At 41.7% G+C, this 25025-nt stretch overlaps 3 protein-coding genes across 3 annotated transcripts; 1 reads left to right on the forward strand and 2 right to left on the reverse strand.

Annotated features, from left to right (window-relative positions):
• The first annotated feature begins 2270 nt into the window (after nt 1–2270).
• On the forward strand, nt 2271–5637 carry LOC139658798 (myristoylated alanine-rich C-kinase substrate-like). Its single transcript, XM_071536966.1, has 2 exons — nt 2271–2517; nt 3736–5637. The coding sequence occupies exons 1-2, from the start codon at nt 2422–2424 to the stop codon at nt 4435–4437; spliced, it is 798 nt and encodes a 265-aa protein (XP_071393067.1). The 5' UTR covers nt 2271–2421; the 3' UTR covers nt 4438–5637.
• Nucleotides 5638–9260: 3623 nt separating this feature from the next.
• Nucleotides 9261–20476, reverse strand: LOC139658792 (histone deacetylase 2). The gene is made up of 14 exons (XM_071536961.1): nt 20344–20476; nt 19249–19361; nt 18995–19112; nt 18328–18402; nt 17507–17645; nt 17130–17271; nt 16673–16765; nt 15300–15408; nt 14682–14822; nt 13228–13336; nt 12344–12474; nt 10373–10528; nt 10192–10249; nt 9261–9686 (listed from the first exon to the last, which is right to left on the reverse strand). Exons 1-14 carry the CDS (start codon nt 20396–20398, stop codon nt 9656–9658), a joined length of 1470 nt encoding a protein of 489 aa, XP_071393062.1. The 5' UTR covers nt 20399–20476; the 3' UTR covers nt 9261–9655.
• A 2150-nt stretch (nt 20477–22626) lies between these two features.
• Nucleotides 22627–24253, reverse strand: LOC139658799 (heparan sulfate glucosamine 3-O-sulfotransferase 5). The gene is made up of 2 exons (XM_071536967.1): nt 24147–24253; nt 22627–23557 (listed from the first exon to the last, which is right to left on the reverse strand). The coding sequence occupies exons 1-2, from the start codon at nt 24251–24253 to the stop codon at nt 22627–22629; spliced, it is 1038 nt and encodes a 345-aa protein (XP_071393068.1).
• Between the last annotated feature and the right edge of the window lie 772 nt (nt 24254–25025).

Consider the following 25025-nt stretch of genomic DNA (forward strand, 5'->3'; position numbering starts at 1 on the left):
TTCTAGCGTTTGTCTCCAACTTACCAACACCAGTTCGCTTTATGGCTACAGTCCTGCTGTGTTTTTATATCCAGTGAAATGTGCGCTAAGATGGAGCGCTCCTGCTGCTCTTCCCTCCTCTCAGCTTCCATCCTGTCTCTCACATTGCCATGGAAACGTGGAGAGCACCGGCGACAAGAGAGGATAAAACTAGTGTTTAATGTTTAAAAAGAGGCGGAAATGTATTCTGCAAAGATCACCGGGTCCGATATCCCGCTGTATCACGCTGACAAGAGCACAGTGAAAAGAAAAAGCAGCACAAGAAGATCAAGAAGCCCCACGCGTGTTCTTCCAGTCCTGGTTTCCAAGCCTGGATTCACTATAACCAAGGCTTTTGCATTTTATATAGCTTTGATTTAAGCCTGTCGCCCCTCCCTCTCCCGTTTCATTTGATAGGCATAACGGGTCACTTAAATATTATTCGTTCATTTAATTTATTCTGTATAAAATGTAGGCTACCGCACTACTGTATTGGGACGGATATTAATGGCTACAAAGCCAGGTGACCCTCTTTCAGCCTCATAATGATATCTGAGGATGAGGTTCCTGTCAGATAAAGGTTATCAAGGCAATATTTCTCAAATGTGCCATCAGCTCTAACTCTTCTTAACCTGTGCAGGTGATTACTGTAATGACTAATCATTTGAAGCAATATGTTGCCATTCTTATTGAATTCCATACAGATATTGCACAGGTGAAGTAGAGATGGAGTTTAATCAACACATCAGCATGCAAGTGGAAGTACTGAGACAGTGGAGACAGATGGCAGCTTGCATCCAGTTAAACCGACTACAATAAACGTCAATCATCATGGCAAAGTTGCCAAGCAGAAGTGAACTGTTACCAATGATTATGTCATCTTCAGTTAATCCAGATAAATCCATAATTAGGCAAGCATCAACTTTCTAATATTCAAACTTCTGAAAGCATCAAAATATAATCAAAAAAGCCTCATCAGTTGAGCAGTTGAAACAATTTAGTAATTTGTAAAACAGAAAATTAGCAGCCACGACAAGTTGATCCTTGCAGATATGTTACAATATCCAATGCTGCATTCACGGCACGGGGGAAAGATGGTAGATACCAGCTTCCCAGTTGAGAATAACGTTCACCTCAAATTTCAGTAGGCATGGACCCTGATGTCTCTGACCTTCTGACTACTGACGTCACCAACGAGACAATATCTCTAGTCAGGTGTGGGGAATAACATAATAATTTCAAACAAAACAACAAAATGTATGATTTCATCACATAATCACAACTCTTGATACGCTGTGGCACAACACAACTACTTTCTGGATTTTGTCATTTGTGGTAGAAGTTGCAGTTCTGATTTGCTGTAAAACATAAACTCCAAAGGTGTATATATATATATATATATATATATATATATATATATATATATATATATGTATTAGGCCTACATGAAAACTACAGAAAACTTTTAAGTGGTGACTGGCGTTTTCAAATACGTTAGAAGGTGTGAAAGCATTTTGAAATGATTTTATTATGAAAAATCCGTTCACACAACAATCTCTAATACTCTAACTGTAAAAGAACTAACCACAATATAAATAACTAACAAAAAATACAATTATAAAGATGGAGACAATAACAATAAAATAAATGAACAGCGTAAACGAGGGAAAGAAGAAAGAACATCACAATATAATTATTTTTACAGATTGTCTCTATAATCAATTTTTAATCATCATTTCTAACATTTGGAATGTTTTTATAGCTTTCCTATTATTTGTTAAAGAGTTGGCAAAGCCTTTGATTTCGAAACAACCAAATGATGATTAGGTTTGGTAAGAGCCACTCTAGGAGTATGAACATCCAGAGACTTAAAATCCTAGTTGCAATAGTGTGAAAGTCGTCATTGCTTTGAGTCATCGTTCCGTTGATTTACAGTGAAATGTTGTCATCTAGTTTCAACGGACTAGGGTTTTTCCCACACCACGTGAAGGCAGCGCTACAATCTATTGTTCACTCCCTTTTTCTAAACCCCGCCCACTCGCTGGATAGCGGCTGTGATTGGCTGAATCTGAGTGCGGTGCCGTCATCGCTCGGAGCGCCCATTCATCTCTGCACTTGGGCGTTGGACTCCGCATCTTATTAGCAACAAGGGAAATTTCTCCATTTTCCAGCCTGTCTACAGCGACACAGCCACCAATCTGGGATTTTTATTACTTCTCCTCACCTGGCAGTGTTTTCTGCAATTTTAAAAATTTTCTTCACTGCAACTGGACTTTAGTTTATTTTTTTCCAGTGAACTTTTTCCAGAGAGGGGCAACAGCAAAGAGCTGGTGTTTCAAGAAAGAGGCTTGTGGTCTTTGTTCGTTTTTGGATCGGTTGAGTTTCTTTGTTGGAGCGAAAAGCATGGGAGCGCAATTCTCCAAGACAGCTGCAAAGGGCGAAACCGTGGCTGAAAAGCCAGGAGAGGCTGCCGCTTCACCAACCAAGACCAATGGACAGGTAAATTATATTTTACAACCATCTTTACATTCATCAAGGGGAATATAGGCATTCTGGAGGGCTGCGCTTCAACGGCGCAATACGTGCGTAATTGTGGATAGATTGAATGGAGATGCACGTTGGGAGTTTGAACTAAATTATAAGACTTGATTTTAAATCAGAACAGATTATAGTTTATGAGCAACAGTTGATCATTTGCTATTTCTATTTTTTTTCACTGAAATAACGAACACGGGGTCAAAATTCAGGATTTATTTTGAGGTAAATTAACAAAATAACAAGAATTTGTTTTTGACTAGGAAACCTCGGTGGTACAGAGGGTGAATCCTTTGTTTGGATAAAGTCACTGTGAATGTGATCACATTGTAGGATTAGAATGAAGCCATGTGTTGATTGGTTTATTGGTAAAATGGATCAATTCGCTCCAAAAAAAATACAGATTTTGGTAAAATAATGGATTGTTCATTCGAGGTTTGGCGTAAATCGAGTTGCTTGGATGCATTTGGAAGTTGGGGAACGAGACAAGATGCACGACGCCAACAATGGCTTTCTCCGGTCTGAGCACCACGCCTTTTGTTACAGATGCTCGACTAGAAAGTGGAGATGGCAGGCTACTATCACACTGGAGGGGAGAGCCTCGTACCCAACTGTGCGCTCCAGTGAGACAGAGGCTGGTGTTATTAGCTGTTGCTTATTAAAGTTTGATACGGATGATGACAGTTCAAATGCCCATCTATATTTTATTTTTTTAGTGAAATGCATCTGAACGCTGCTCTTCGTGATCTGGTGGACTAATGAGCATCTGCTGTTTTAATGAGCAGCTGCTTTGCCTTGGCGCTCCGTTGCTGGAGCGACTAGGCACCGACCCCTTGCGATCCAGTCGAGGCACTGCGCTCCGTCTAGCTCATGATATGAATTATATTCTCGGCAAAAACGGGACAGGTGAACACGTTGGACTGTTGAAACTAATGCATGAGTTTTGTTTTTAGATGCCCGGTCCTAAACAACGTCTCTGTTGCACTGTAAGCATGCGTAAAGTGAAAACACTGAGCCCAGGTCGGGCTTCATAACACTGAAGGAAGAGCCTGTGCTTTTGTCACTATTGATTTTGTGGTGTCTGCTGCCCCTTGCGTCTGTAGGAGGCATCGGTCGACTTTACACTCTTGAATTTGTGCCAGCTCTTTACATGGTATTAATAGGCGCTGCTTCTCTTTTTAGGAAAACGGCCATGTTAAAGCAAACGGGGATGCTTCTCCTGCAGCCGCCGAGGCAGGAAAGGAGGAGGTGCAGGCCAACGGCAGCGCCACAGCTGAGGAGAGCCCCAAAGAGGAGGCAGAGAAGGCAGAGCCTGCGCCCGCTGAGAAGGCAGAGGCTGGAGATGGGGAGAAGGTAGAGGCTGCGTCTCCTGCTGCTGAGGGAGAGGCGGCGGCGAAGCCCGAGGACGGCGCCACGCCTTCCACCAGCAACGAGACCCCCAAGAAGAAGAAAAAGCGCTTCTCCTTCAAAAAGTCTTTCAAGCTCAGCGGCTTTTCTTTCAAGAAGACCAAAAAGGAGACCGGCGAGGGGGCGGAGAACGAAGAGGCCGCCGCGTCCACAGAGGAGGCCAAGGCCGAGGCCGCAGAGGGGGCCGCGGCCGAGGAGGCCAAGCCCGCCGAGGGAGAAGCCGCACCTGCCGCAGAGGAGGCCAAGGAAGCGGCGAGCCCGGCGGAGGCCAAGCCAGAGGCAGCGGTGGCTGAGCAACCCGCCGAGGAGGCCAAGGCCGCCGCGCCCGCAGAGGAGCCAAAGGTGGAGGAGAAGCCGGCCGAGCCTGCGGCAGAGGCCAAGGCGGCCGAGGAGGCGCCCAAAACGGAGGAGGCCGCCCCGGCAACGCAGGAGGCAGCGTCACCAGAGGCTCCGGCCGCAGCCGAGGCTGCAGAATAAGGCCGAGGATGCAAAGGGCAAAATGGAAGAAATAAAAAAGGAGAAAAAAAAAGATAATCAAAGAACATTTCCCTGTTTGTATGTTGGAGTGATGCCAGTTCCTGGCTTTGGAGAACTTGTCTACGACCAGGGATATTTTAAAGCTTTTCTTTTTTTTGTTTTTGGTTTCCATTCCCCCTTACACAAAACCCATCTCGGTCCATTGTTACTTCCATTCCAACGGGCTAGGGAGGTGGGTGGCTTAAATATGTAAAACAGATAAAAACATCCACACTCTGCCATATATTTTTTTCATCAGTATTAAATGTTTTTTTTTTCCTTTTGCATTTTTATACAAAATGTAAACTTGTCAAAATGTATGGACATGCCCATGGTATGAAGGAGATGGGGATTCAGCTGAGATGTAAATGAAGGGGGTTCAGGGAGGGCAAGGGAAAAGGATTTGGAAGTGGCATCCTTGTGCTTGGGAAATGTGCCACAGACTATTATGTAAAGAGTAGTCTTAAAAAAAAACACGAGACCAACATCTATACGCCATGAGAGGACCATGCGGTTTACAACACTAAGTCATTTTTACTATAAGACAACAAAAAATACAATTCCCAGAGCTAGGTTTTAGGAAGTCATATAAAATCATAGGAGCTTTTCACCTCTCATTAGCTGTACCAGTCAGTGATTCAGTAGAAATACAAGTTGTATAGGCTTTATTGTTTATTGCTGGTTTTATGACCTTAATAAAGTGTAAGTATGTATAGGCGGGGTGTTTTTAACTGTGATTATTGTACAAATGAAATCTTGATCTCAAGAAGCACATGAAGTTTGCAGCTCTTTTTTCCACCCGCTCATTTTGTAAGATAACAATAAACAAAGTCATCCTGGAAGACCTTTTAAGCAATTTTGAACTCAACCAAGCTGTGATAAGTGGAATGGTTACTGTTTATATACTGTGGTATGTTTTGATTACAGCAGACAATGCTTTTTCAGTGGTCTTTGACAAATTAAGGAATCTCTATCAGATGCAATGTTTGTGTAGCATCTTGTCTCTTTTTCTTTTGTAAATACTGGAGAAGCTTTGACCAATTTGACTTAGAGATGGAATGTAACTTTGCTTACAAAAATTGCTATTAAACTCCTCTGCTTAAGGTGTTCTAATTTTCTGTGAGCACACTAAAAGCAAAAATAAATGTGAATAAAATTTGAGCAGCATCTGTCTTTTTTCTTTCCCAGGCTTGGTGGAGAAACAAAACAGTATTACTCCAGGGTATTATGGCAGTAATAGCGCTTGTCTGGAGTCTAATTCTGATTTTGATTTACCTAAGGTTAAGTGGATTAATCATATCCTAAGACATTTATTTGAGGTGCAGCAGCCCTGTGGCTTGAGTCCAAAGTCCAGGATACAGGGAGTTTTTATGCCACATAAAATCAAGTATGGCAGTAAAAAGTAAGCTGGACAAGGACTTAATTGTAACTTAAGAGGAAATTGCTTAATTGTGTATCCAAGTTGATTTAAGCAGAATAATAAAAAGAAAATACATCCAGCAGAAGGGCCTCGTGGTTAGAGATGAAGCTCGACATACATGGGACTTTACGGAAGGCATACATTTATGTTTACCTGTACCTGAGAACGATATGAGAAAAGCAAATTACCTAAATACTCTGCGTGTAATATGACAAGAAATATGCAAAAAACATTCCTTTAGAAAAGCACTTGAATACGGTATTCTGACACTAAATATCTCTAAATCTCAACAAAATCGCAAGACATGTGAGCTCACTCCACACCACACACTGTCCTATAAGCTGAGTTTTGTATCAACTGGCCCAAAACACCCAGCTCAGCTTCACCTCCCAGCTGATCCTGACAGGAACTTGGCCTCCTGCAATCAGTAGCAGCCTCTCACTTGGCATCTGATCTGTTGACAAGTGCGCTGCCAACCAAGACTCACCTTCAATGAAAATAGGTTGCAAATTTGGAAGTTGATTGGCCCTTTTTAGACCTTTCTTAGACTATTTCCAACTCTATTGCTGGACGTTTACAAATGTTTCATAGGAGAGAAGTAAAAGTTATTTCCATGTTGAGCAAAAGCAGACAAAAACTGATTAGTATTGATAATGAACACTGGGCTCACGCCTAATGACACAGCAGACATGGCATGCACTCTGCCAAATGCAAATAATCGATTAATCGGTCATAAAAGCTGCAGAATAATCAACTACTAGAAACAGAAGTGTTGTGCACCGCTAAAGCTGAGCAAGCAAATGACTTTCAGAGCTCCTCAGAATTGCTTTAAGTTTCTGATTAAAGACAGGGGAAATGCAGTGTCACAGACCAGAAGTTCCCAAAAGTTTTGAAGTCAAGACCTCCAAAACAGACACACTTTGGTGCCATGGACCTTTATTTTGTAAGATTTTAACCCAGGGACCCACATCTGAGAAGAATTTGGTTAGTAGATATGATTTGGTACAGAATTGGGCAACAGTGAGGAGAGTGAACAGCCCTGTGATTTCTTCAAACGAAATAAAAGTGAAATTATACAATTCCTTATTCTGCTGGGGGTCCTGGAACCCCCTGAAGGACCCCTGAAGGTCCCCAGACACCACTTTGGGATCCGTTGGCCTGTAGCTGACATCACAGTGTGTTGTTTTTAAACGTGACTGCCTGCATAACCAAAGTTCAGCCCGAGGTCGGATTTGTTCAGTTGTGTGTCAAATGTTTTAGTTCAGCAGGCCTAGTAGTCCTGATCAGAAAGAGGAAGTGAACTGAGAACTGCATAGTCAGCATGGATAGACACAAATCTGCTCCATAATAAGCAGCCTGAATCGAGCAGTTTTTGGTCTGAGACGCTGTCTAGCACGCAGATCAATTTGTGACCAATACTGCTTTCTATGCAATCATGCATCTGCAAGAGGGGGATGGGTTGTTATTATTCAAGAAGCAGGAAGGCGGAGTGGGGCTGATGTCTGTTTCAATAGGACCTAATGTGCCTAAATGCAACGTGGCTGTGAATAAAAAGGTGGGTATTTATGACCTGTCACAGATCATCATAAGGAATCACAACCACCATTTATGAACAAAATTCAGTTCAATTTCCAGAAAAGCATTGATTCATGTTATTCTTTTTCTACTAAAACACCCTATCTTCGTGAAATTTACATCAGTTTATACTACCTTATATGAATTCACACCATAAAGACTATAAAAAGGTGGGTAAAGTGGATTTAGGTGAGTTTACCCTCCACTACGTCCTTGGTCAAAGGCCCTGAATGCCTTGATGATGATGAAGATGGTGAATGTGGGTAAACCAAAACATTCCCACTCAATTCCCAACATCTCACTCTTCAAAAGTAGCATCCTACCTCAGTCAGATGCTCATCCTTTATGGCTCCTCTGCTTGCCTAGCTTGAATTTCTGCATGTGAAATTTGCTCAGGTATGATCTGCAGGGCTGTAAACATTAAATGATTACCCTTAGGCTAAAGGCTATACCGAAACAGTCTTGTCATAACTGTGCATTTTACATACCTCATTATAGCCAACAACAATACATACCTCTCCATCAGAGCAGTCTATGTCTTTAGCCTGGGGCAACAACTGCATTGCACTTCATTAGCATTGGTTATGATTCTGCCTCCTGCGTGTCCTCAGTGCCCCGACACGAGTCTTTCTCTCTTCTATGGCAAGAACATAACACCAAACGCCCTTGAAAAAATCTGGCAGTTTAAGGTTTCCTTGATAATTACGACATACACATGCCTGATAAAACATAACTTAAGACTCTTTAGGAATCAATAGGACCCAGCGTTCAATTCGGCATACATGCAATACATCAAACAGCACGTATTTTAATAAAATGTCAACTTTTAGAACTGGTTCGACTGTTACTCCCTAGCTTCCTCCACAAAAATGTAGCTACATTGGTGGGCGGTAGCGAGCAGTGTCAACAATCTATATACATCGTCATTTTATTAAAATAAAGTCCTTCTTGGTGGATCGTCTATTTGCCGAATTTACCAGAAGACAGTACTGATTCGTCAAAGATCTTATAATATGTTCTACTATGTATGTACGCTTGCCGATAAGCGTGTAAACATTTAACTGCCAGTTTTTGAACGGAGTTTGGGGAAGAGCTTTCTCCTTACGACAACAGCAATTACCAGGGCTAGCGCTCCTGCTTCCCACTGCAGCACTCGGCCTCTACCTGTCCTCAAATGATGCAGGAGATGCTGTATCTGTATAAAGACATACAAAAAAAAGCTGTGTACTCGTTCGTCTACGTTTATTTACAAAGTGAAGAAGTCCGGAAGTGGGCCGTACCACTCTAGGTAAGAACCAAAACACCAAAGCCCTTTGCACAAAGTGAGGATTTTTAGGTTATGTCGCCCCCGTGTGGCTGAATATTTCCATGACACAAGGGTACAACCATAGAAATTGAATTGATAGAAAGGTAAGCCCCCATTCAAATCTATATACATTACTGAATGGTCATCGGGCTGACGCACTTACAATAAACTGGCATATAATTTTTGATAATTTTGTCATGGAAGTCAGTGTTGATTTGGTGAATGAGACTCAGAAAGCTGGTGTGTTACCGTGGCAACAACATCATTTGGATGAACATCCCAATGGCAGTTGTGATGAACATTCTAACTTCATATGTTCATGATCAAAACTCTCTGGAAGCCATGTTAGGTGCACCAAAAGTTACCATGATACACTAGGAAGTGTCATTTCTATCCATCCAGGATCTGTGGGTACAACACAACAGTACTAGTCTCACAGAGGAATACATTTCAACGCAATAGTATAAAAAAATTTTATTGGCAAATGCAAAATATCAAATCTTAAACATATGAAATCCTTGTAGGTTAATCTACGGGTAGACCTATACTCACATAATTTTCTAAAAACAAGTAGGCTGACATTTCATTCAGAAGGTCCAGCACATTGGAATAAATGCATTCAAATGGTATCAAAGGAAGAAGTATGGCAGATTCAAGTCGGAATCGGTGGATTCAAGAAATCCGCTGCTACAACACACAAAAGAGAAAACCTTAACGTTCACAACAGATTTACAGCTAGGACATGGAGATCGGTAATAAATATAATGCTTCTGATGTGGAGTCGGTTGAGAGTTGGATCCAAAAGGGATGGGCGGATAGCACCGTTGCGTTGTGGGAAAAAAACGAACACAATAAAAATTTAAAAAAAAAAGATGTTTTCAGGCACTGCTGGTCTGCTCAGTCTTGATGCTGCCAAAAGAAAAATGAGGAATGATGAGCGTCAAACTCATTTCAGCTGGAGATTTACTGTAGGGCTTTAGACTTGTTATGGGAAATGGTGTGTTGCAGCATGTGAGGTTTCTAATGAATAGCTGTTTCAAATTAAACTTCTACAATCAAATTCTGAATTCAAATCGAATGGTGTTCATAATAACACCATTAGATGACTCAAGACGCAACTAGATGCTATTGGGTAAGGGTCAGCTAGATACATTTTTGATCCAAATTACATACACACACACTTTCAAAATCTCTAAACTAGATATAGATATATCTAGTAGATATAGATATATATAGAACAGCATAGAATCATAAGAACTAGATCTGAATGCCTCTGAAGAATAGTGAGTAAATATTAAACAAAAACACTCTAGGTATTTTCTTGGGACCACATATATCTGTAAAGACTAAATACAATTTTACTTTTTAGACAAATAGAAACACTGATAGAGGTCAAATGACTGCTTTGTATCACCTTTTTGAGTCAGTCTTCTCAGCACTGCTGTCTTTTGCTTTCTCTTCCTCTTTAATCTCTGGAGCGGGGACAAATAACAAAAAACAAAAACAGATTTTAACATATTTTTATGCCATTTCACCACTGTAGAATAATAAGCCCGCCATTAGTTTCCCTCACTATCCCAGTTCAGAATACCCACCAGCTTTCTTCTCCTCGCCTTCCTTCTTGTCCTCCTCGACTCTCGGCCGTTTCGCTCCCTTCTTGTGATTGGCCACGTTCCTCCTGCCTCCCTCTCCCTCGTCCTCGGAGTCAGAGAACTCCTCATCGCAGGCTATCCTCTTGTCTGAGGCTCGAACTGTTAATGAGACAAGAAGACATCATGCTTAGATACGATTTACGGTTTTCAATGACAGCCAAGACGGATTACCTGTTTTGAAGGCACTGGCGGTAGCAGCAGCATGAGGTTATTTGAGTGTTATCGCATATTTGCAGTGGTTTAACAGACACACGAGCATATTTGTGCGACTTGGAAGTGTTGTGGAGGACAGCCTTGCTTAATTAGCAAAGATGTCTTGAGCAGGGAGGGAATTTACACCTGCCGCTGTTTTGGCTCAGGCTTTCAAGCTCATCTATCCTACAAGCCACTTTGGCAGGTAACCAACCATCGTTTGGCGCTCCTATTGTGTTCTAAAAATCTACTTGGCTGCTAAAGTAGTGAGAGTGCTCGGTCAATTTGGGGATTTACTAGACAATGTGGCCGGTGGACAGAAGAGGTAGTTTCCTGCCTTGGTCTAGTGTAAATGCATTGCTTCTGTTTAGAGGTGTAAATATCTCACTTTAATGCTGGGTGTGCTGTGTGAAGGAGTAGAAGGACATTTCTTTCACATAGGACTTTTTTTTAAAAATATACTTGAGCCTTTTTCAGTGGTTTGGTCATGGCAGGTAGGGCTGGGCGATATGGTTGAAATCAATATCATGATAATCATAAGGATTTTTCTCGATATCAATATATATCACGATATGGTTCATGTATGCAAAATCACGTTAAATAATCAAATTAATGTTCATCTCATTGAATCGAATGGTAATGTTAGGTGTGATGTCAAACAAAACTGACATTCCTACCATACCTCATTTTATGAGAGTTTTCAAGTAAAATTTGCTTGTCATCATCAATTTAGACAGCAGAAATGTGTCACGATATTAAAATATCTTCATATCATCACGATATGATTCCACTGAAAGACGATAAACGATAATATTGAATTATCACCCAGCCCTAATGGCAGGTGTGCATCTCCTCCAATCTATGTGCCTTGTGTTTTGGATGCAGCATGTTTTGGGGCGCTCCCCCTGGGCTCCAAGGTGAACATATCTCACTTATAGCTGTATCACACATTACGGCAGACAGAGACAAAATTAGAAGCGCCTGGAGGGAAGTAAGTAGATTCTCGCAGTTTCTCAATGAGTGATGGCAACTTTCTCTACAACCTCGGTTTTGGAACTGGCTCCTCATCCTCTTTTTTCGAGAGCAAGCAGAGCAATCGCTAACTTTCTCCAGTGCATTTGTATTTTCAACAAATGTTGCAAGTTGTAGTCAAACTTACACAAATGATGTAACGCTCCTTGTGCTCTTTGAGCTCTTGGCCTCTCTGTTTGCAGCAACACTCACAGCACTTTGTGTCTTTCTATCTGATCACAACCTGAGAAGCAATATTACTCCTGATAACAGCCACATGATCAGAAAGGTGAGCTTGGTAATATCAGCAGTTACAGTAACACATTTACATGCTTTACAAAAGGGATCTAGGCCAATGGTTGTCAACGTGGGGTCTGGGGACCACCAGGGGTCCTTGAGGGGGTTCCAGGGGGTCCCCAGAAAATTGATGAATTGTTGTTATTTCATTTAAAAGAAGTCAACACAGTTATAAAATGTAGAAGAATGACTGTTTTGATCATAGTTTCACTGTTATCTCTCTACCTACAATACAGATAGTCATGGAATTCTGGACAAAATCATATCTAACAATAAAAATATTCTCAGATTTGGGTCAGAGAGACAAAATCTCATCAAATGGGGGTCCGTGGCTCTAAATTTGGACTAACTTAGGGTCCTTGATATGAAAAAAGGTTGAGAATCACTGCTCTAAGCAGATGGAGGGCCTCTTACTGGACATGCGCTTGTCAGGGTCCTCTGTGTCCTCGTCCACCGTGTCGTCTGGGATGGCGTCCTCCGGGACGGCCTGCATCTGCACTCCAGGGGCGTGAGGCAGCATCCGCAGGTTCTCAAAGAGTCGCTGCCTGAATGGTGAAACACACAAGAGGAACACATTCAGGTCAGCCGATACTGAGAGTAACTATGGAACGGTGTAAATTTTCATACATGAACCTTCAAAAGGACACAGGAATATATGTTGCATCTATTGTGAAGCACTCTATAGTCTAGCCCTGTTTATTTATATAACCCTTTATCACAGTCAAGGCTCAAAGGGCTTTATATACAAGCAAATGCCATACTACATCATATACAGTACATATACATACTATATATATATATATATATATATATATATACATACTGTATATATATATACACATCACATCATATACATTGTTTACTACACCATACACTCTGACTCCTGCACTCATTACTAACGGTTGCCTGTAATGTTGATAGATCTAGGTAGTTGAGCTTATTCTTCTGCTGTCTCCTGTCATCTTAATTTGATATGTAAATGGAGGACACATTCAAGAACTCAATACAAGGAAATTATATTATAGTAACTTACTGTATGCAGTGGACTGTTACAATTTTGAATTACATTTTGAATGTTTCAACACTTAACATTTCCATTAAGGTGGCCAGAAAAAAAGAAAGACACTATTGATGCTATCTTATCATATCTAACGTTTTGCCTAATCGTCAATCACCAATAAAAATATTGTTGAAAATACTAGCAAGACCCATATTGTGCTCTACACTTTTTTGTTCCATTTATATTTGCATGACTTTGAAACGCTTAAGAAAAGCTGCTATAAAATTATTACACATACTTGATCTTGTCCATGTACTCCTGTGTGTTCTGGTTGGTCATGTTGGAGGGGCTGATGTGCAGCTTGAAGTCAGGCCCAAAGTACTCAAAGTAGTCATTGTACGGCAGTTCTGGAATAGAAACATCATTGGGAAAAGTAAGCGAACTGTCTTGGCCAAGATGAACACGGCTGTTAAAAGATTTATAGGCTGATGTTAAAACAAAGTGTCAAATTATCTGTCCTTTCGAATGAAAAAGGAGCGATAACACACCTGTTAATGTGATTTATAACCTACACCGATCCCTCACTGAGGAGAGGATATATTGAAAGGAGTGAGGAGTTCAGTTAATGTCCTGAAATTCCATTAAGAGAACTGCTGGCCCTTTCGACAGGCTGTGATAATGTCTTCTCTCTCTCTCCGTTACACACACTCAGTGGCGGAGACATTCTGCTTTGTCAGCTCCCTGCAGGGTAAGGAAGTAACCGGGCCGTCCCGTTCTAGAGGTGAAGTCGTATAACATTCCCCTCAAGAGCGATCCCCGGATCCCCCTGCCACCCAGGTTGAAGAGGGCAGAGGGAGGTAAACCATGAAAAGTGCTGCAGTCTGACTTGCAGAGCTGGGTACTATTGGAAGTTTTTAGATCCATATTTCAAATGCTCTGCTGGTTCTAAGCTGATGCTCTTTTCTGATACCTCTCTTTGCTGAATAAAAGCACATTTCATTACGCAATAGATTAAATTATATTCTGCATAGCATTTGTACAGGCCTTCTGTTTCTCTTAATAGAATCAGACCATGGTTAATGGATTTCCTCAGAACAATTTCTCATGAAAAAAAGTTATCACGTTAAGAATCTAAAATTTTGAAGCTTTTCAATACTTTTCAAACCTTTTTTTATGCCTTAAAATTAATAGATACCAAAAATCAGTTCAGTCCTAATAGGTTTTTTGATATCCAACCCTACCCATATGCTTTGGAAACTGACACTATCAGAGTAACAATGATGCCATACAGTAGTTGAAATAAAATGAAACTCTTCTAATTTACAACACATGATGATACAGGTAGGGTGGTGGCCTTGTAGCTCAATAGGCAGAGCATGGCACTAACATCACCAGGGTAAAGGGTTCAATTCCCACTGGGGCTACCCATGATAAAAAATGTTTGCATTCATAATACTGTAATGCACTTTCGATAGAAGCATCCACCACAACTACAGGTAGGCTACAACTGCCATGGTCATTTGAACAGTTTCATACAATATATTTCATTTTTTAAGCTGTAAGTTTCTCATTCAGTTTCCCCCACCCAGATTTTCCACTGTCAGTCAGCAAAACATTCATCCAGTCACAAGACCACTTCCCTAACCTCTAGGCTATCACTTCCTAATTTAACCACAAGTACAATTAGTGTTCATTCCTATCAATAGCATCATTCATATTAACTGGTATTTTGATGTGGAATCAGTGACAGACCGTCTGGGATGTCCGTGTCCAGAGCCACAGCGGTCTCGTAGGTCCAGCAGCGGGCCACGTTGCGAATGGTGTAGCCTCCTCCGCCCAGCATGAGCAGCGGCAGGTTGAAGGACTTCATGTACTCAACACACTTGGCGTGGCCTGGTAAAGACAGAGTTATAGAGTATAGAGCAGTGTTTCCCAACCCAGTCCTCAAGGACCCCTTTTCCTGCAAGTATTGGTTCCAGCTCTACTCTTGCGCACCTGATCCAGTTAAGGTCTTAATGCTGATTGGTAGAGACAGATCTACCTGAACAGAGCAGCATGAAAGTGTGTAGGCCCCAGTGGGATCAGGTGTGCAAGAGTAAAGATGGAATAAAAACTTGCAGGACAGGGGGTCCTTGAGGACTGGGTTGGGAACCACTGGTATAGAGTAATACTTGTGGCATCGGTTGTTAATGCTAGATGAATGGCAGTCATAGAAGAATCAGATAATGTGACACGGTTGCTTCTATGACTCCCGTTCATTTAGGATTAGCTGGTTTCTTAAGACTAATCTTAGTCCAGAACTATCTGAACATCACATGGAAATAACAGCATTTATCCCACAAGTTCATGTAAACGTGCAGGCCTCCTTACCGCGGATGGTGAGGTTGAAGCAGCCGAGACGATCTCCTGAGAGCGAGTCTGCACCGCACTGAAGAACCACGGCACTGGGCTGGTACATCTCCATCACCTTGGCCATCACCTGCAGAGCCACAACGGACGGTTACACAGTAAGTCACGTTAAGTTGGATAAGTTGGATGATCTGATGTATTCGTCCATGCCGGGTGGGGGATGACAGACAATCAGAAAGTGTGTGTGCAGTTTAGACGTGATGGCTTGAATTGAAATGTAGTCTGTCTTTTAATTGAGCAAAGACAGGGGCTTTTTTTTTTTACATTTTAAATCAATCAAGAAAAAAACTGATTAACAAGTTATCAGGTCACGATGCATTCACAGTAGGAAGTAGTAGCATAAGACAGTGGTTCTCAACATGGGGTCCAGGGACCACCAGGGGTCCTTGAGGGGATTTCAGGGGTTCCACAGCAAATTGATGAATTATGAAATTATTGAACCTTCACCATTATTTCATTTACATGAAGTTAACACAATTAGAGAATGTAGAAGAATGACTGTTTTGATCATAGTTTCTCTGTTATCTCTCTACCTACAATACAAGTCATGGAATTCTGGACCAAATCATATCTGACAATACAAATATTCTCAGATTTGGGTCAGAGAGACAAAATCTCATCAAATGGGGATCTGTGGCTCTAATGTGGACTAAATTAGGGTCCTTGATATGAAAAAGGTTGAGAATCACTGGAATAAGACATTCAAATGGGGAAGCAGAAGCAAGGACAAAACCAGCGCACCCCTCTGGGAAATGTTGTTGTGTGTTAGGCTATTTTCTGTGCTGGCTCTAAATACATTCAAAATCTATTTCAGCATGATTTTTGTCCCTGTGTGTACTTCCCCATTCGAGTGTCTTGCACTTTCAGGCTACATTTTAAATGAACAAGCTCATTTCCACCTGAATTCATCACCTATCCCTGATGTATTCGCCCAATCGCCCGAGCCTAGTGTCAGAACACACAATCTTAAATCTGTTACTGAGGTATAAGCACTGGAATGCTGGGTAATAAAGGTGATAATCTGGGTGGTTCCTGGAGGCTGGTAGTTAGTGTTCATGTATCCCTGGGCCTAATTCAACAGGCCATCTGTGAAGGGAGGAGCTCACTTGATCACTATAGTTTACACTTTAACCACACTTTAACATTTGAGCAAAGTTTCAGAGCTTTCGAAGTGCCTAAGTACAGTTATGGCATAAGGGATTTTTACATCAGATCCAGTGTATTTTGAAAATGACAATAATACTGAGTGGACAACACAACAGCATAATACAACTGTGCAGTGGAACATCTGAAGAGACATTTGCCATTTTCCTGATTTACAGCAGCATACTCACAGGCTTGAAGATCTTCTCGTATGACTCATCGTCAATGCCATCCCTCAGTGGGAAGTTGACAGCGTAATATTTGCCTTTTCCAGCTCCAATATCCTAAGAACAGAGAAGGGCATTGGAGAACATGAGGGATAACAGACCAGCACACGGATAAATTACTAAATAATATAATAATATACTCTAAATGATTTTCAAATAAGAGAGTATTCATCACAGAGGTGTCATCATTAGTGAAAAGTGCCGCAGCAGATCAACAAGACAAAAACGCCTTTTCAAAACATTAACTACTTAACACTTAATGTTGTGTGTTACATTCTTATTGTACAGATGTGTGTATTGCTGTTCTTTTCACACAATCAATCCCACTTTTTGTTGTTTTCATACCTGAAAACAAAAAATTTAACATAAAACTTGAATGGTCTAAGTAAGTACATAAGTGAGAATGAAGGATCCATCTCACCCTGAGGTCTCCAGTCCCGGGGAAATACTCCCCATATTTATGGAAGGACACGGTCATGACCCTGTCTGTGGTGTAGAAGGCCTCCTCCACTCCGTCCCCATGGTGGATGTCAATATCGATGTACAGCACCCTCTGGTGGTACCTGGGGATGAGGGACAACACACGCAGAAAGGCTGCACTGTTTGGTTGTATTCTCAAGAGAAAATGCAGAACTCACAAAACAACTTTTACAAGACAATGTTTCTGCCCTAAGCGAGCATGAGCCTATACCTGACTGGCATATTTCTGACATAATGGCAGCGTAATTTCAGTGTGTGAAATGGAAATGCTGTCATGTTTTTGACAGGCAGTTTTCTTAAACAGGCGGTGAAACTCACTTGAGCAGCTCCAAGATGGCCAGGACGATGTCATTCACGTAGCAGAACCCAGAGGCCTCGGACTTCTTCGCGTGGTGAAGTCCTCCTGCCCAGTTAACCGCGATGTCAGTCTGCTGTCGGTTCAGTTTCACTGAACCCGCTGTGCAAAAGAGACATCTGTTTCAGTTACAAGTTCACAGGTTTAAATATACGCATGTGTAATTGCACAGCACAAGCGCTACAGCTTGCACAAACACCCAAGGTCTGCTCCAGCATCGCTTCTGAAGCCAAATCCCTAAATCCTAAGGTACCAAACACAGCTGTAATGACTGGTTTGGCTCTTCAGTGATGCTGAAGTGATGCTGACAGTGATTTGTCAACAGACTGTATGCTGTGAATGATGTTACACCCAGTTATTGTGATTTTACAGGCAGTGATTTTTTGAGCGAAAGAGCCTTGCAACAAAATGACATATCCACTACTGGAAAAATGTGACACTCTTAAAAAAGGTTTAATAGCACAAAATTAATATTTTGTATTTGAATATAATGTATTTTAGTAAACTATATTTTAAAGCTGCACTAGGCAAGATTTTTATGCAATAACACACACACGTTATCAACCTAAATCACAAATTGGAGCTGCAACAGAGTGTCTCATCCCTACTAAGTGAGTAACAAAGAGGATGATGGGTAGGTAAATCACTTATTTCCTTCACATTTTTGCCAGAAATCGAAATGACTTTCAGAGGGGGATGCATTTCATCTTTGTGCTGACAAGGGAGGTGCCACTCCCCCATCCTGTCAAACTGCTCACTTGTTACATATTTTCCTTTAACTTACCAGCAGAGCCGCCGGTGGATAGTTGGCAGAACTCAAACAAGCCATCGAACACGGGACAGTCCTCTCCGACGTTGACTGCAAGGGAGAGCAATGAAGCATAACACATGTAAATCAACAAGAAATCATTCAATTACTGATGTGAGCACATCAACAAAACAGGAACAAGAGATTTACAGTAGCACAGCTAATTAAGCAATTTAACTGTTTCTGTGTGTGTGTGTGTGTGTGTGTGTGTGTGTGTGTGTGTAGTGTAATGTTGTAAAATTGCCTGACTTTTCCATAACTTTCCATGACTAAATCAGGGCACTTCCATGACCTAAAAACATATTCCTTCCTGGTTTGTTGATGTTATTTTTCAGTTCAGACAACTTCTAAAGAATCTGCATTCCAAAACACGTGTGCTTGCTGTGGAAAAGTTGTCATACAATATATTAAAACAGCTGAAAAGACACCATCTGATACGATAAATGCATAAGACAAGCTGTAAAATACATTCTGGCATATTCCCTGATTTCCCCAGAAAATTTATCAAATTCCCAGACTTTCCCCGTCTGAAATACCATTCTCAAAATTCCACGATATTCCTGAGATTCCCAGGAACCCTGTGTGAACCCTGTGTGAGGAAGCCATGACGCAGTAAGGAAGCACGTAAGCACACATCACTTACACCGCTGCATTTGTTTGCTGAACTCGGACATGTTGTCTGGCCGTATGGATCGGAGGAACTTGATGTAATCATCGCTGTGGTATTTTGTCATCTCCTCTGCTGTGGCTTTGTGTGGTCTCTGCAAAGTGAAAGAATCAGAGCAGCTTGATTGAAAATAAGGAGGAAAAAAAGGTAATAATTGCATATGTTTCATTTAAATCTTGCATCATGTTAAAAGGTGCTAAATAAATAAATCAGAGTGGTTAGAAACGTACATATATTTCCATTTTCCTGTAAAGTCCATAGTTCAGGAGTAGGTTGTGAGTCATGCGGATACGATGCGGTTTCATGGGATGCCCTTGTCCATAGTAATAATTTCCTATGTCACCTGCAAAGGGAATTATAACAGGTTAAACAGCATATTCACAACTCGCAGTATGACATACTTGAAAGCCACAGAGACACAAACCATCAAGAGCCCTTTTAAGGCTAAGACTGAATTTGTGTGCTGTACAGGTGTGTGTCAGGTGGCCATGTTGGCACGCAAAACACACTGACTTCCAGGACTTCATGTGAATAAACAAGGAAAGTAGAGTATTTCACAAGAAGACTAATTATTTGCACAAGCCTGTGTTATTCCTATCATCTTGAACAGCTTGGTCAATATTTGTGCACATGATTAAATCTCTCCCAAAACCCAAAAACAGGAAAGCCAGGACATCCCAAGTGACACTTTCTGGGTCAGGGCGACTTCCCCTCCTGTGAAACGTTGCTCATCTGGGTTCAGAGAGGCATAAACATTGAATTCAGTGAGTACGCATCAATTAGGCCAGACTACAACGTGAACGAAATACTTGCAAATGCCACTTTATGGCCTCAGAAATATAAGTTTTGATTCTGTGGGTCTAGATTTCTGGGGAAACCATTCCCTGAACTGTCCAAGCCCATAGGAATAACATGGGAATTATGTGTTGAGGTGCAATTAATGGTAAAGTCTGGTCCATGGTTGCAACTGCTGATGATAATGAGTGTTAAGCTCATTCACGTCGACATCATCTCACGCATCATTTTAGTTGATGTTACGTTATATTTTTTTTATTCTCACTGGCACTTTACACGCGTTGTAATGTACATAACGTTATCTGTGCTTTATATTAACGTTACATGTCAACAGGCAGGGTGCCGTTAGTTAACACCAGGCCACACAAACGGCGGTTATTAACGCTAGCAAGTGGCACGTTAGCTAAGCTAGCTTGTGTTAATAGCCGTGCACAGTTACACATTCAACAGCACTAGCTAAGCGGCTAGCGTTAGCCTGCCAGATGCCCCAATTTGGGCTCCTCATATTCAGACACCAGGATATCCCATACCGTCGTAGTAGTAGCAGACCTTCTTCTTAGTCCCGCCTGCGGTCGTGTAAGCCATGTTTACGGTACTTTTTTTTTTTAATTATTAGTTAGTTTGTGATCGTTTTAGCTGATGAAGAATACGATGGACGGGATCAACAGAGAAGAAGAATAAAACGATAGTGCGTCTTGTTGAATGGGAGGCGCAACGGTATCGGGGGGGGCGGGGCTGACAGTTATGAAGTGGCCCCGGCCCCACACACACACACACACACACACACGCACACACACACACACACACACACACACAGCACTAGCAGACTTTGAGTCAGGAAGGGTTCTAATGCTGCTGTAGAAATACTTTGGGTAAATGTACAGTCTGTTAACAGGCTATCACACCACATGAGATCAACTGGAAACCCATGATGAGGAGATTCCGAGGAGAAACACTTGTTGTTGGGCTGGGAGCCAAGTCCTAGAAGTAAAACATCATGTTGCTTGTCATGGTTTATGAAATAACTTGTTATTAATCCTAAACTTGTAGCTTCAATAAAATGCATGAGTCCAGATATTGACTTGTTGGTCTTGTACAATCACACAACACTAGATGTCAGCATCATCTTACTCCCTTCTGCTGTCTTTCTTTGAATCCACCACAAGTGAAATCATTGAGTCTGCTTGCATCCAAGCAGTCGACGATATATGACTTACCTCTATGTGCAAGGAGCGCTGTCATGCATTCACTTGAGTGTATCCCTGAAGAGAAGTTCTCCTTTTTTCTTGCCCCCCCTTCACATAGAGGTCAAAGGTCAGGCTCAGCTACAGACCAGCTGGTAGGGATTCAGTGTCTTGCTCAAGGAAACTTCAGCAGTGACAATGCTGTAGTCTCCCTACTCCCTACACCACCCTGCTGCCCCTAATAAGCTTTCAAATTAAAGTGTCACAGAAATTGGAATCAGGCCCATTGGTAGTTTGGAAAAAAAATCTGATAAAAATCCTTTTTGTGCTTGTATGGCTCGGTACCCTGTCTAGATAGAATCTTGATTAATCTGCACTAGAATAATTAATTTCAATGCAATTAAATTTATGTTTTGAATTTACATTTTGAATTAAACAATCCTGCTATAAATCATAAATGCCAGCTATAGTTTCAAGAATCGCAGAATAGCTGTCACTTCCAAAATCTCTGAAACATGAGTTTCTTCCTGTGCCTTGGATCAAGATATTCTATTCTATTCTATTCTAATAGTCTATTCTATTTTATTCTGTTCTGTTCTGTTCTTCTCGTGAAACCAAAGCAAACAATAAATCAGCTGACAAATGTTTACATGTTCTTTTAATTAAATCTTTTTTTTTTAATTTTGAACAACACACTTATGATACAGAATGAATATTTGCACATAAACAGACAAATTTGCTAATCATCATAGAATAAACAGTTGGTTTGACAAGTATCATCAGATGACTTCTTACTATGGCTTTTTGCCAAGCGTATTGCAAACCAATGTGGGGGGGGAAGCAACAGAGTTACAATATAACACAAGCTCGAGTTATAAATGCTTGAATGTTTTGGACATGGTTTGAGTCAAGCTTGAAACACCGGATCCTATTCTTATGAGTCTTTTCTGTCTTCGGGTTTAGTTCAGTTGTGCTGAGAAAAATAACTAAAGGAGATCATCTGGTAATGGAGTAACCACAGTATTTATTGAAAATAAAAAAAATATAGTGAAAGAATACAATGGTATTGAATGAAAAAAGACAAGAAACATAAGAGTGTACAATGTAATAAAGGTATCTTGATTGCACATGCAGTTTGGATCAAATAAACAGTGTGATGGGAAACAAATGAAGATTTTGTTGCTTATCAAATGTTACACGTTTTGTCTTCCTTTATGGTGTTTTATCATGGAAAGGCATCACACTTAAAGCTTATCATAACAGCATGAATGTTGGGTTTTTGATAGTCTTTTGAAAAGCAATATACGGTAACATAAAAATAATCTCTTTAGTTAATCACACACTTAAGTACTGGATTTTTTTTTTCATGGGGAACTATGACAGACAGGTGAAATATTTTGCAAGATCAAGTGCTATAAACCGAATCTTTTAGTCAAACCTTCAAACGATTTTCCCTTTACCTTCACACACTTAAAAACAAACGTACATCAACGTCCTTTAATATTTGGTCACAATGTCATTCTTGTATTAAATTCAATCAAAGTGCTATTAATATCTTTTGAGATTGTCCAGCCAGGCATTTTAAAAATGCCCGGCCCGAACAACCTCACTTCAGAAGTTCAAAGCTCCTCATGGCCAGTTGAAGGTCCTACCAGTGATCTGGTAAAACTTCTGATTGAAGGGGTGAAAGAACTTCTGCAGTTTAGCCACCACCGACGGGTCCACCTCGGGATGGATGCGCCCCTTGCTGCCTGCCAGGCACTTGTTGAAGACAATGTTAAATCGCAGACAGTAAAATCCCCTGGTGGCGTTGAAGTACAGGTTATACTGACTGATCCTAGAGGGGAGGTTGAGAAAGCGCTCGACAAGCTGCAGCTCCGGCAGCGGGTCTGTGATGAGCCGATCCCCGTCCACGATGTGGAACTGCTCCACGGGGAAGTACTTCAGCCAGCGCTCCAAGTGCTTGGTGTAGATGCTGGTGCGAACCGCTTTGTACTTTGTGTTCACCTCGCAGGTGTTGGCGTCGATGGCCAGCTTCTCGAACTTGTGGTAGGTCTTGTTCTTGCGCTCCTTGCCCTCCAGCACCTGCGTGTAGTCTGACACGGCTCTCGTCGTGGGTTCGCGCACGATGATCAGCAGCTTGATGGAGGAGTTCATCTTGAAGATGCGTTCAGGGACCTCCTCCGTGATGAAGTAGGCGGGGCTCTTCTCGATGGTGATCTGGTGGGGGAAGGAGAAGGGCATTTTCTCCCTGTACCAGTCGATGCCCCGGGCGTAGTTTTGGTCGTTGTCGAAGAAGTGGATCTCCTGCGAGGCCTTGACCACTGCCGGATGCAGGTTGAGCATCTCCAGTAGGGCGCGGGTGCCCCCCTTGCGCACCCCAATGATGATGGCCCGGGGCAGCTGCTGTACCAGGTTGTGCAGGCGGATTTGCTCTTTGGTGGCATTGCCCTTACGGAGTTCATGGAGCAGGCCACGCTTAAACTGCAGGGTGCGGAGAGGGATTTGCTCCGGCTCAGGAGGGGCCAGTCTGCTCTCAATGGGGCAAATGGGCTGAAGCCTGAATAAGACAAAAAGGAAAAAAAACATCCTCAGTCTCAATATGATAATCATTTCTTTTATTACATTAAGATTCTTAACTTGATATGAAATAAAATGTTTGGTTTGGTGGAAGTAGTAATCCGCAAGATTCTTGTTATTGATTTTGTCAATTTTTTTGTCGCTCAACGCTCATTACTGTGGTGTTTCTGCATTGCACTTCCCAGAGATCACCTGTCAATCAAACAGAGTGGGCGGAGCTTGGATTTTCGGCGCTCTTTTCTCTGTCTGTTCAGCCACGGTGGCTATCGCTGCTCATGCTAACTATCCAGTTCTTCTGTTTCTGTTTATTCCATTCAAACCGGAAACATAAAACGCATCACTTCCTGTGTGATGGAGGATTTTTCCCGGGAAAGATCTACCTGACACCTGGTTTTCGTAACAGCAAATGTACAAGTTTTTATGAACTGGGTATAGGCTGAATCTCTATTGTGTTATATCAATCAGGTATAGAGAGCAGCAAAACAGAAATGTATTTATATGAAAATGTCACAGATTATATACTTTAAATAAAACAATGTACTGTTCAGAGTGTGATAGAGATCACCCACCTATCCAAGGTCCCAACCCTGGCCACAAGATAGAGGAGACTTCCGATAGCAAGGCTGCCCAGAACGAAGAGCTTCTGTCTCAGCAATGCCTGCTGTTTGAATAGCATGGCCCTCCATCAATCTTCAGGACTGCGTCTTCAGCCTGCGGAGAGCAGAGCACATAAACCACTAATCACCAGGGGAAGAGAGACAGCCTAATGTTTATTAACACACACTCAATCAAGTCTTACAAGTGATTAAGCCACACTCACAGAAGCCTGAAAAGTGCTGCAGTGCCATTAGAGGAAATGCCCACCCACCCACCACTTTGTAAAATTTATTTATTTATTTCTGCCAACTCTGGAATCAAATTTGATCTAATGTATGGGCAAGCCGCCTGCTGCGAGTGCCCAGTTTCGAGGCTGTGAATGCATAATATGGAGTGCAGCCACAAATCAGCGGTTAGGTCTGAAGCTAACCTTAAAAAAAATAATGACTATGGAGACAGCTGTCCGATTGTCAAACTCCGGGGATGCTGAGGTGAGAGCTGGAGGTTGTTAATCCAAAAGAAAGCTGAAATTCCCAAACGAGCTAGAACTCCAAATTGAGCCTGTATCACCCTCCCAGAGAGCTGATGTATCCGGACCTGTCCAACAAAGAAACAGTCATGCTGTTGACTGACTGAGTATTGTATGGAGAATACAAAATGAATTCTCGGAGGAATCGTAGTATCTGGACATCATACTTTTTGAGCTCCATCTGCTGTTTCATATCAGACCTAATTCTACCCCTAAGAGCTTTGTTTTGTTTTCTTCTCCCTTTGTTTCCTTTTTATATATACACATCTAAGTGTTACCCAGTATTTACAGCGACTCCATTCTACATCATGATACCAAAGCA

Source organism: Centroberyx affinis, unplaced genomic scaffold (genome assembly GCF_046629955.1).
Source record: "Centroberyx affinis isolate AG114_WGS23_722 - 3 ecotype Tasmania unplaced genomic scaffold, CSIRO-AGI_Caff_v1 ptg002965l_1, whole genome shotgun sequence".
In the NCBI taxonomy this organism is placed as follows: Eukaryota; Metazoa; Chordata; class Actinopteri; order Beryciformes; family Berycidae; genus Centroberyx; species Centroberyx affinis.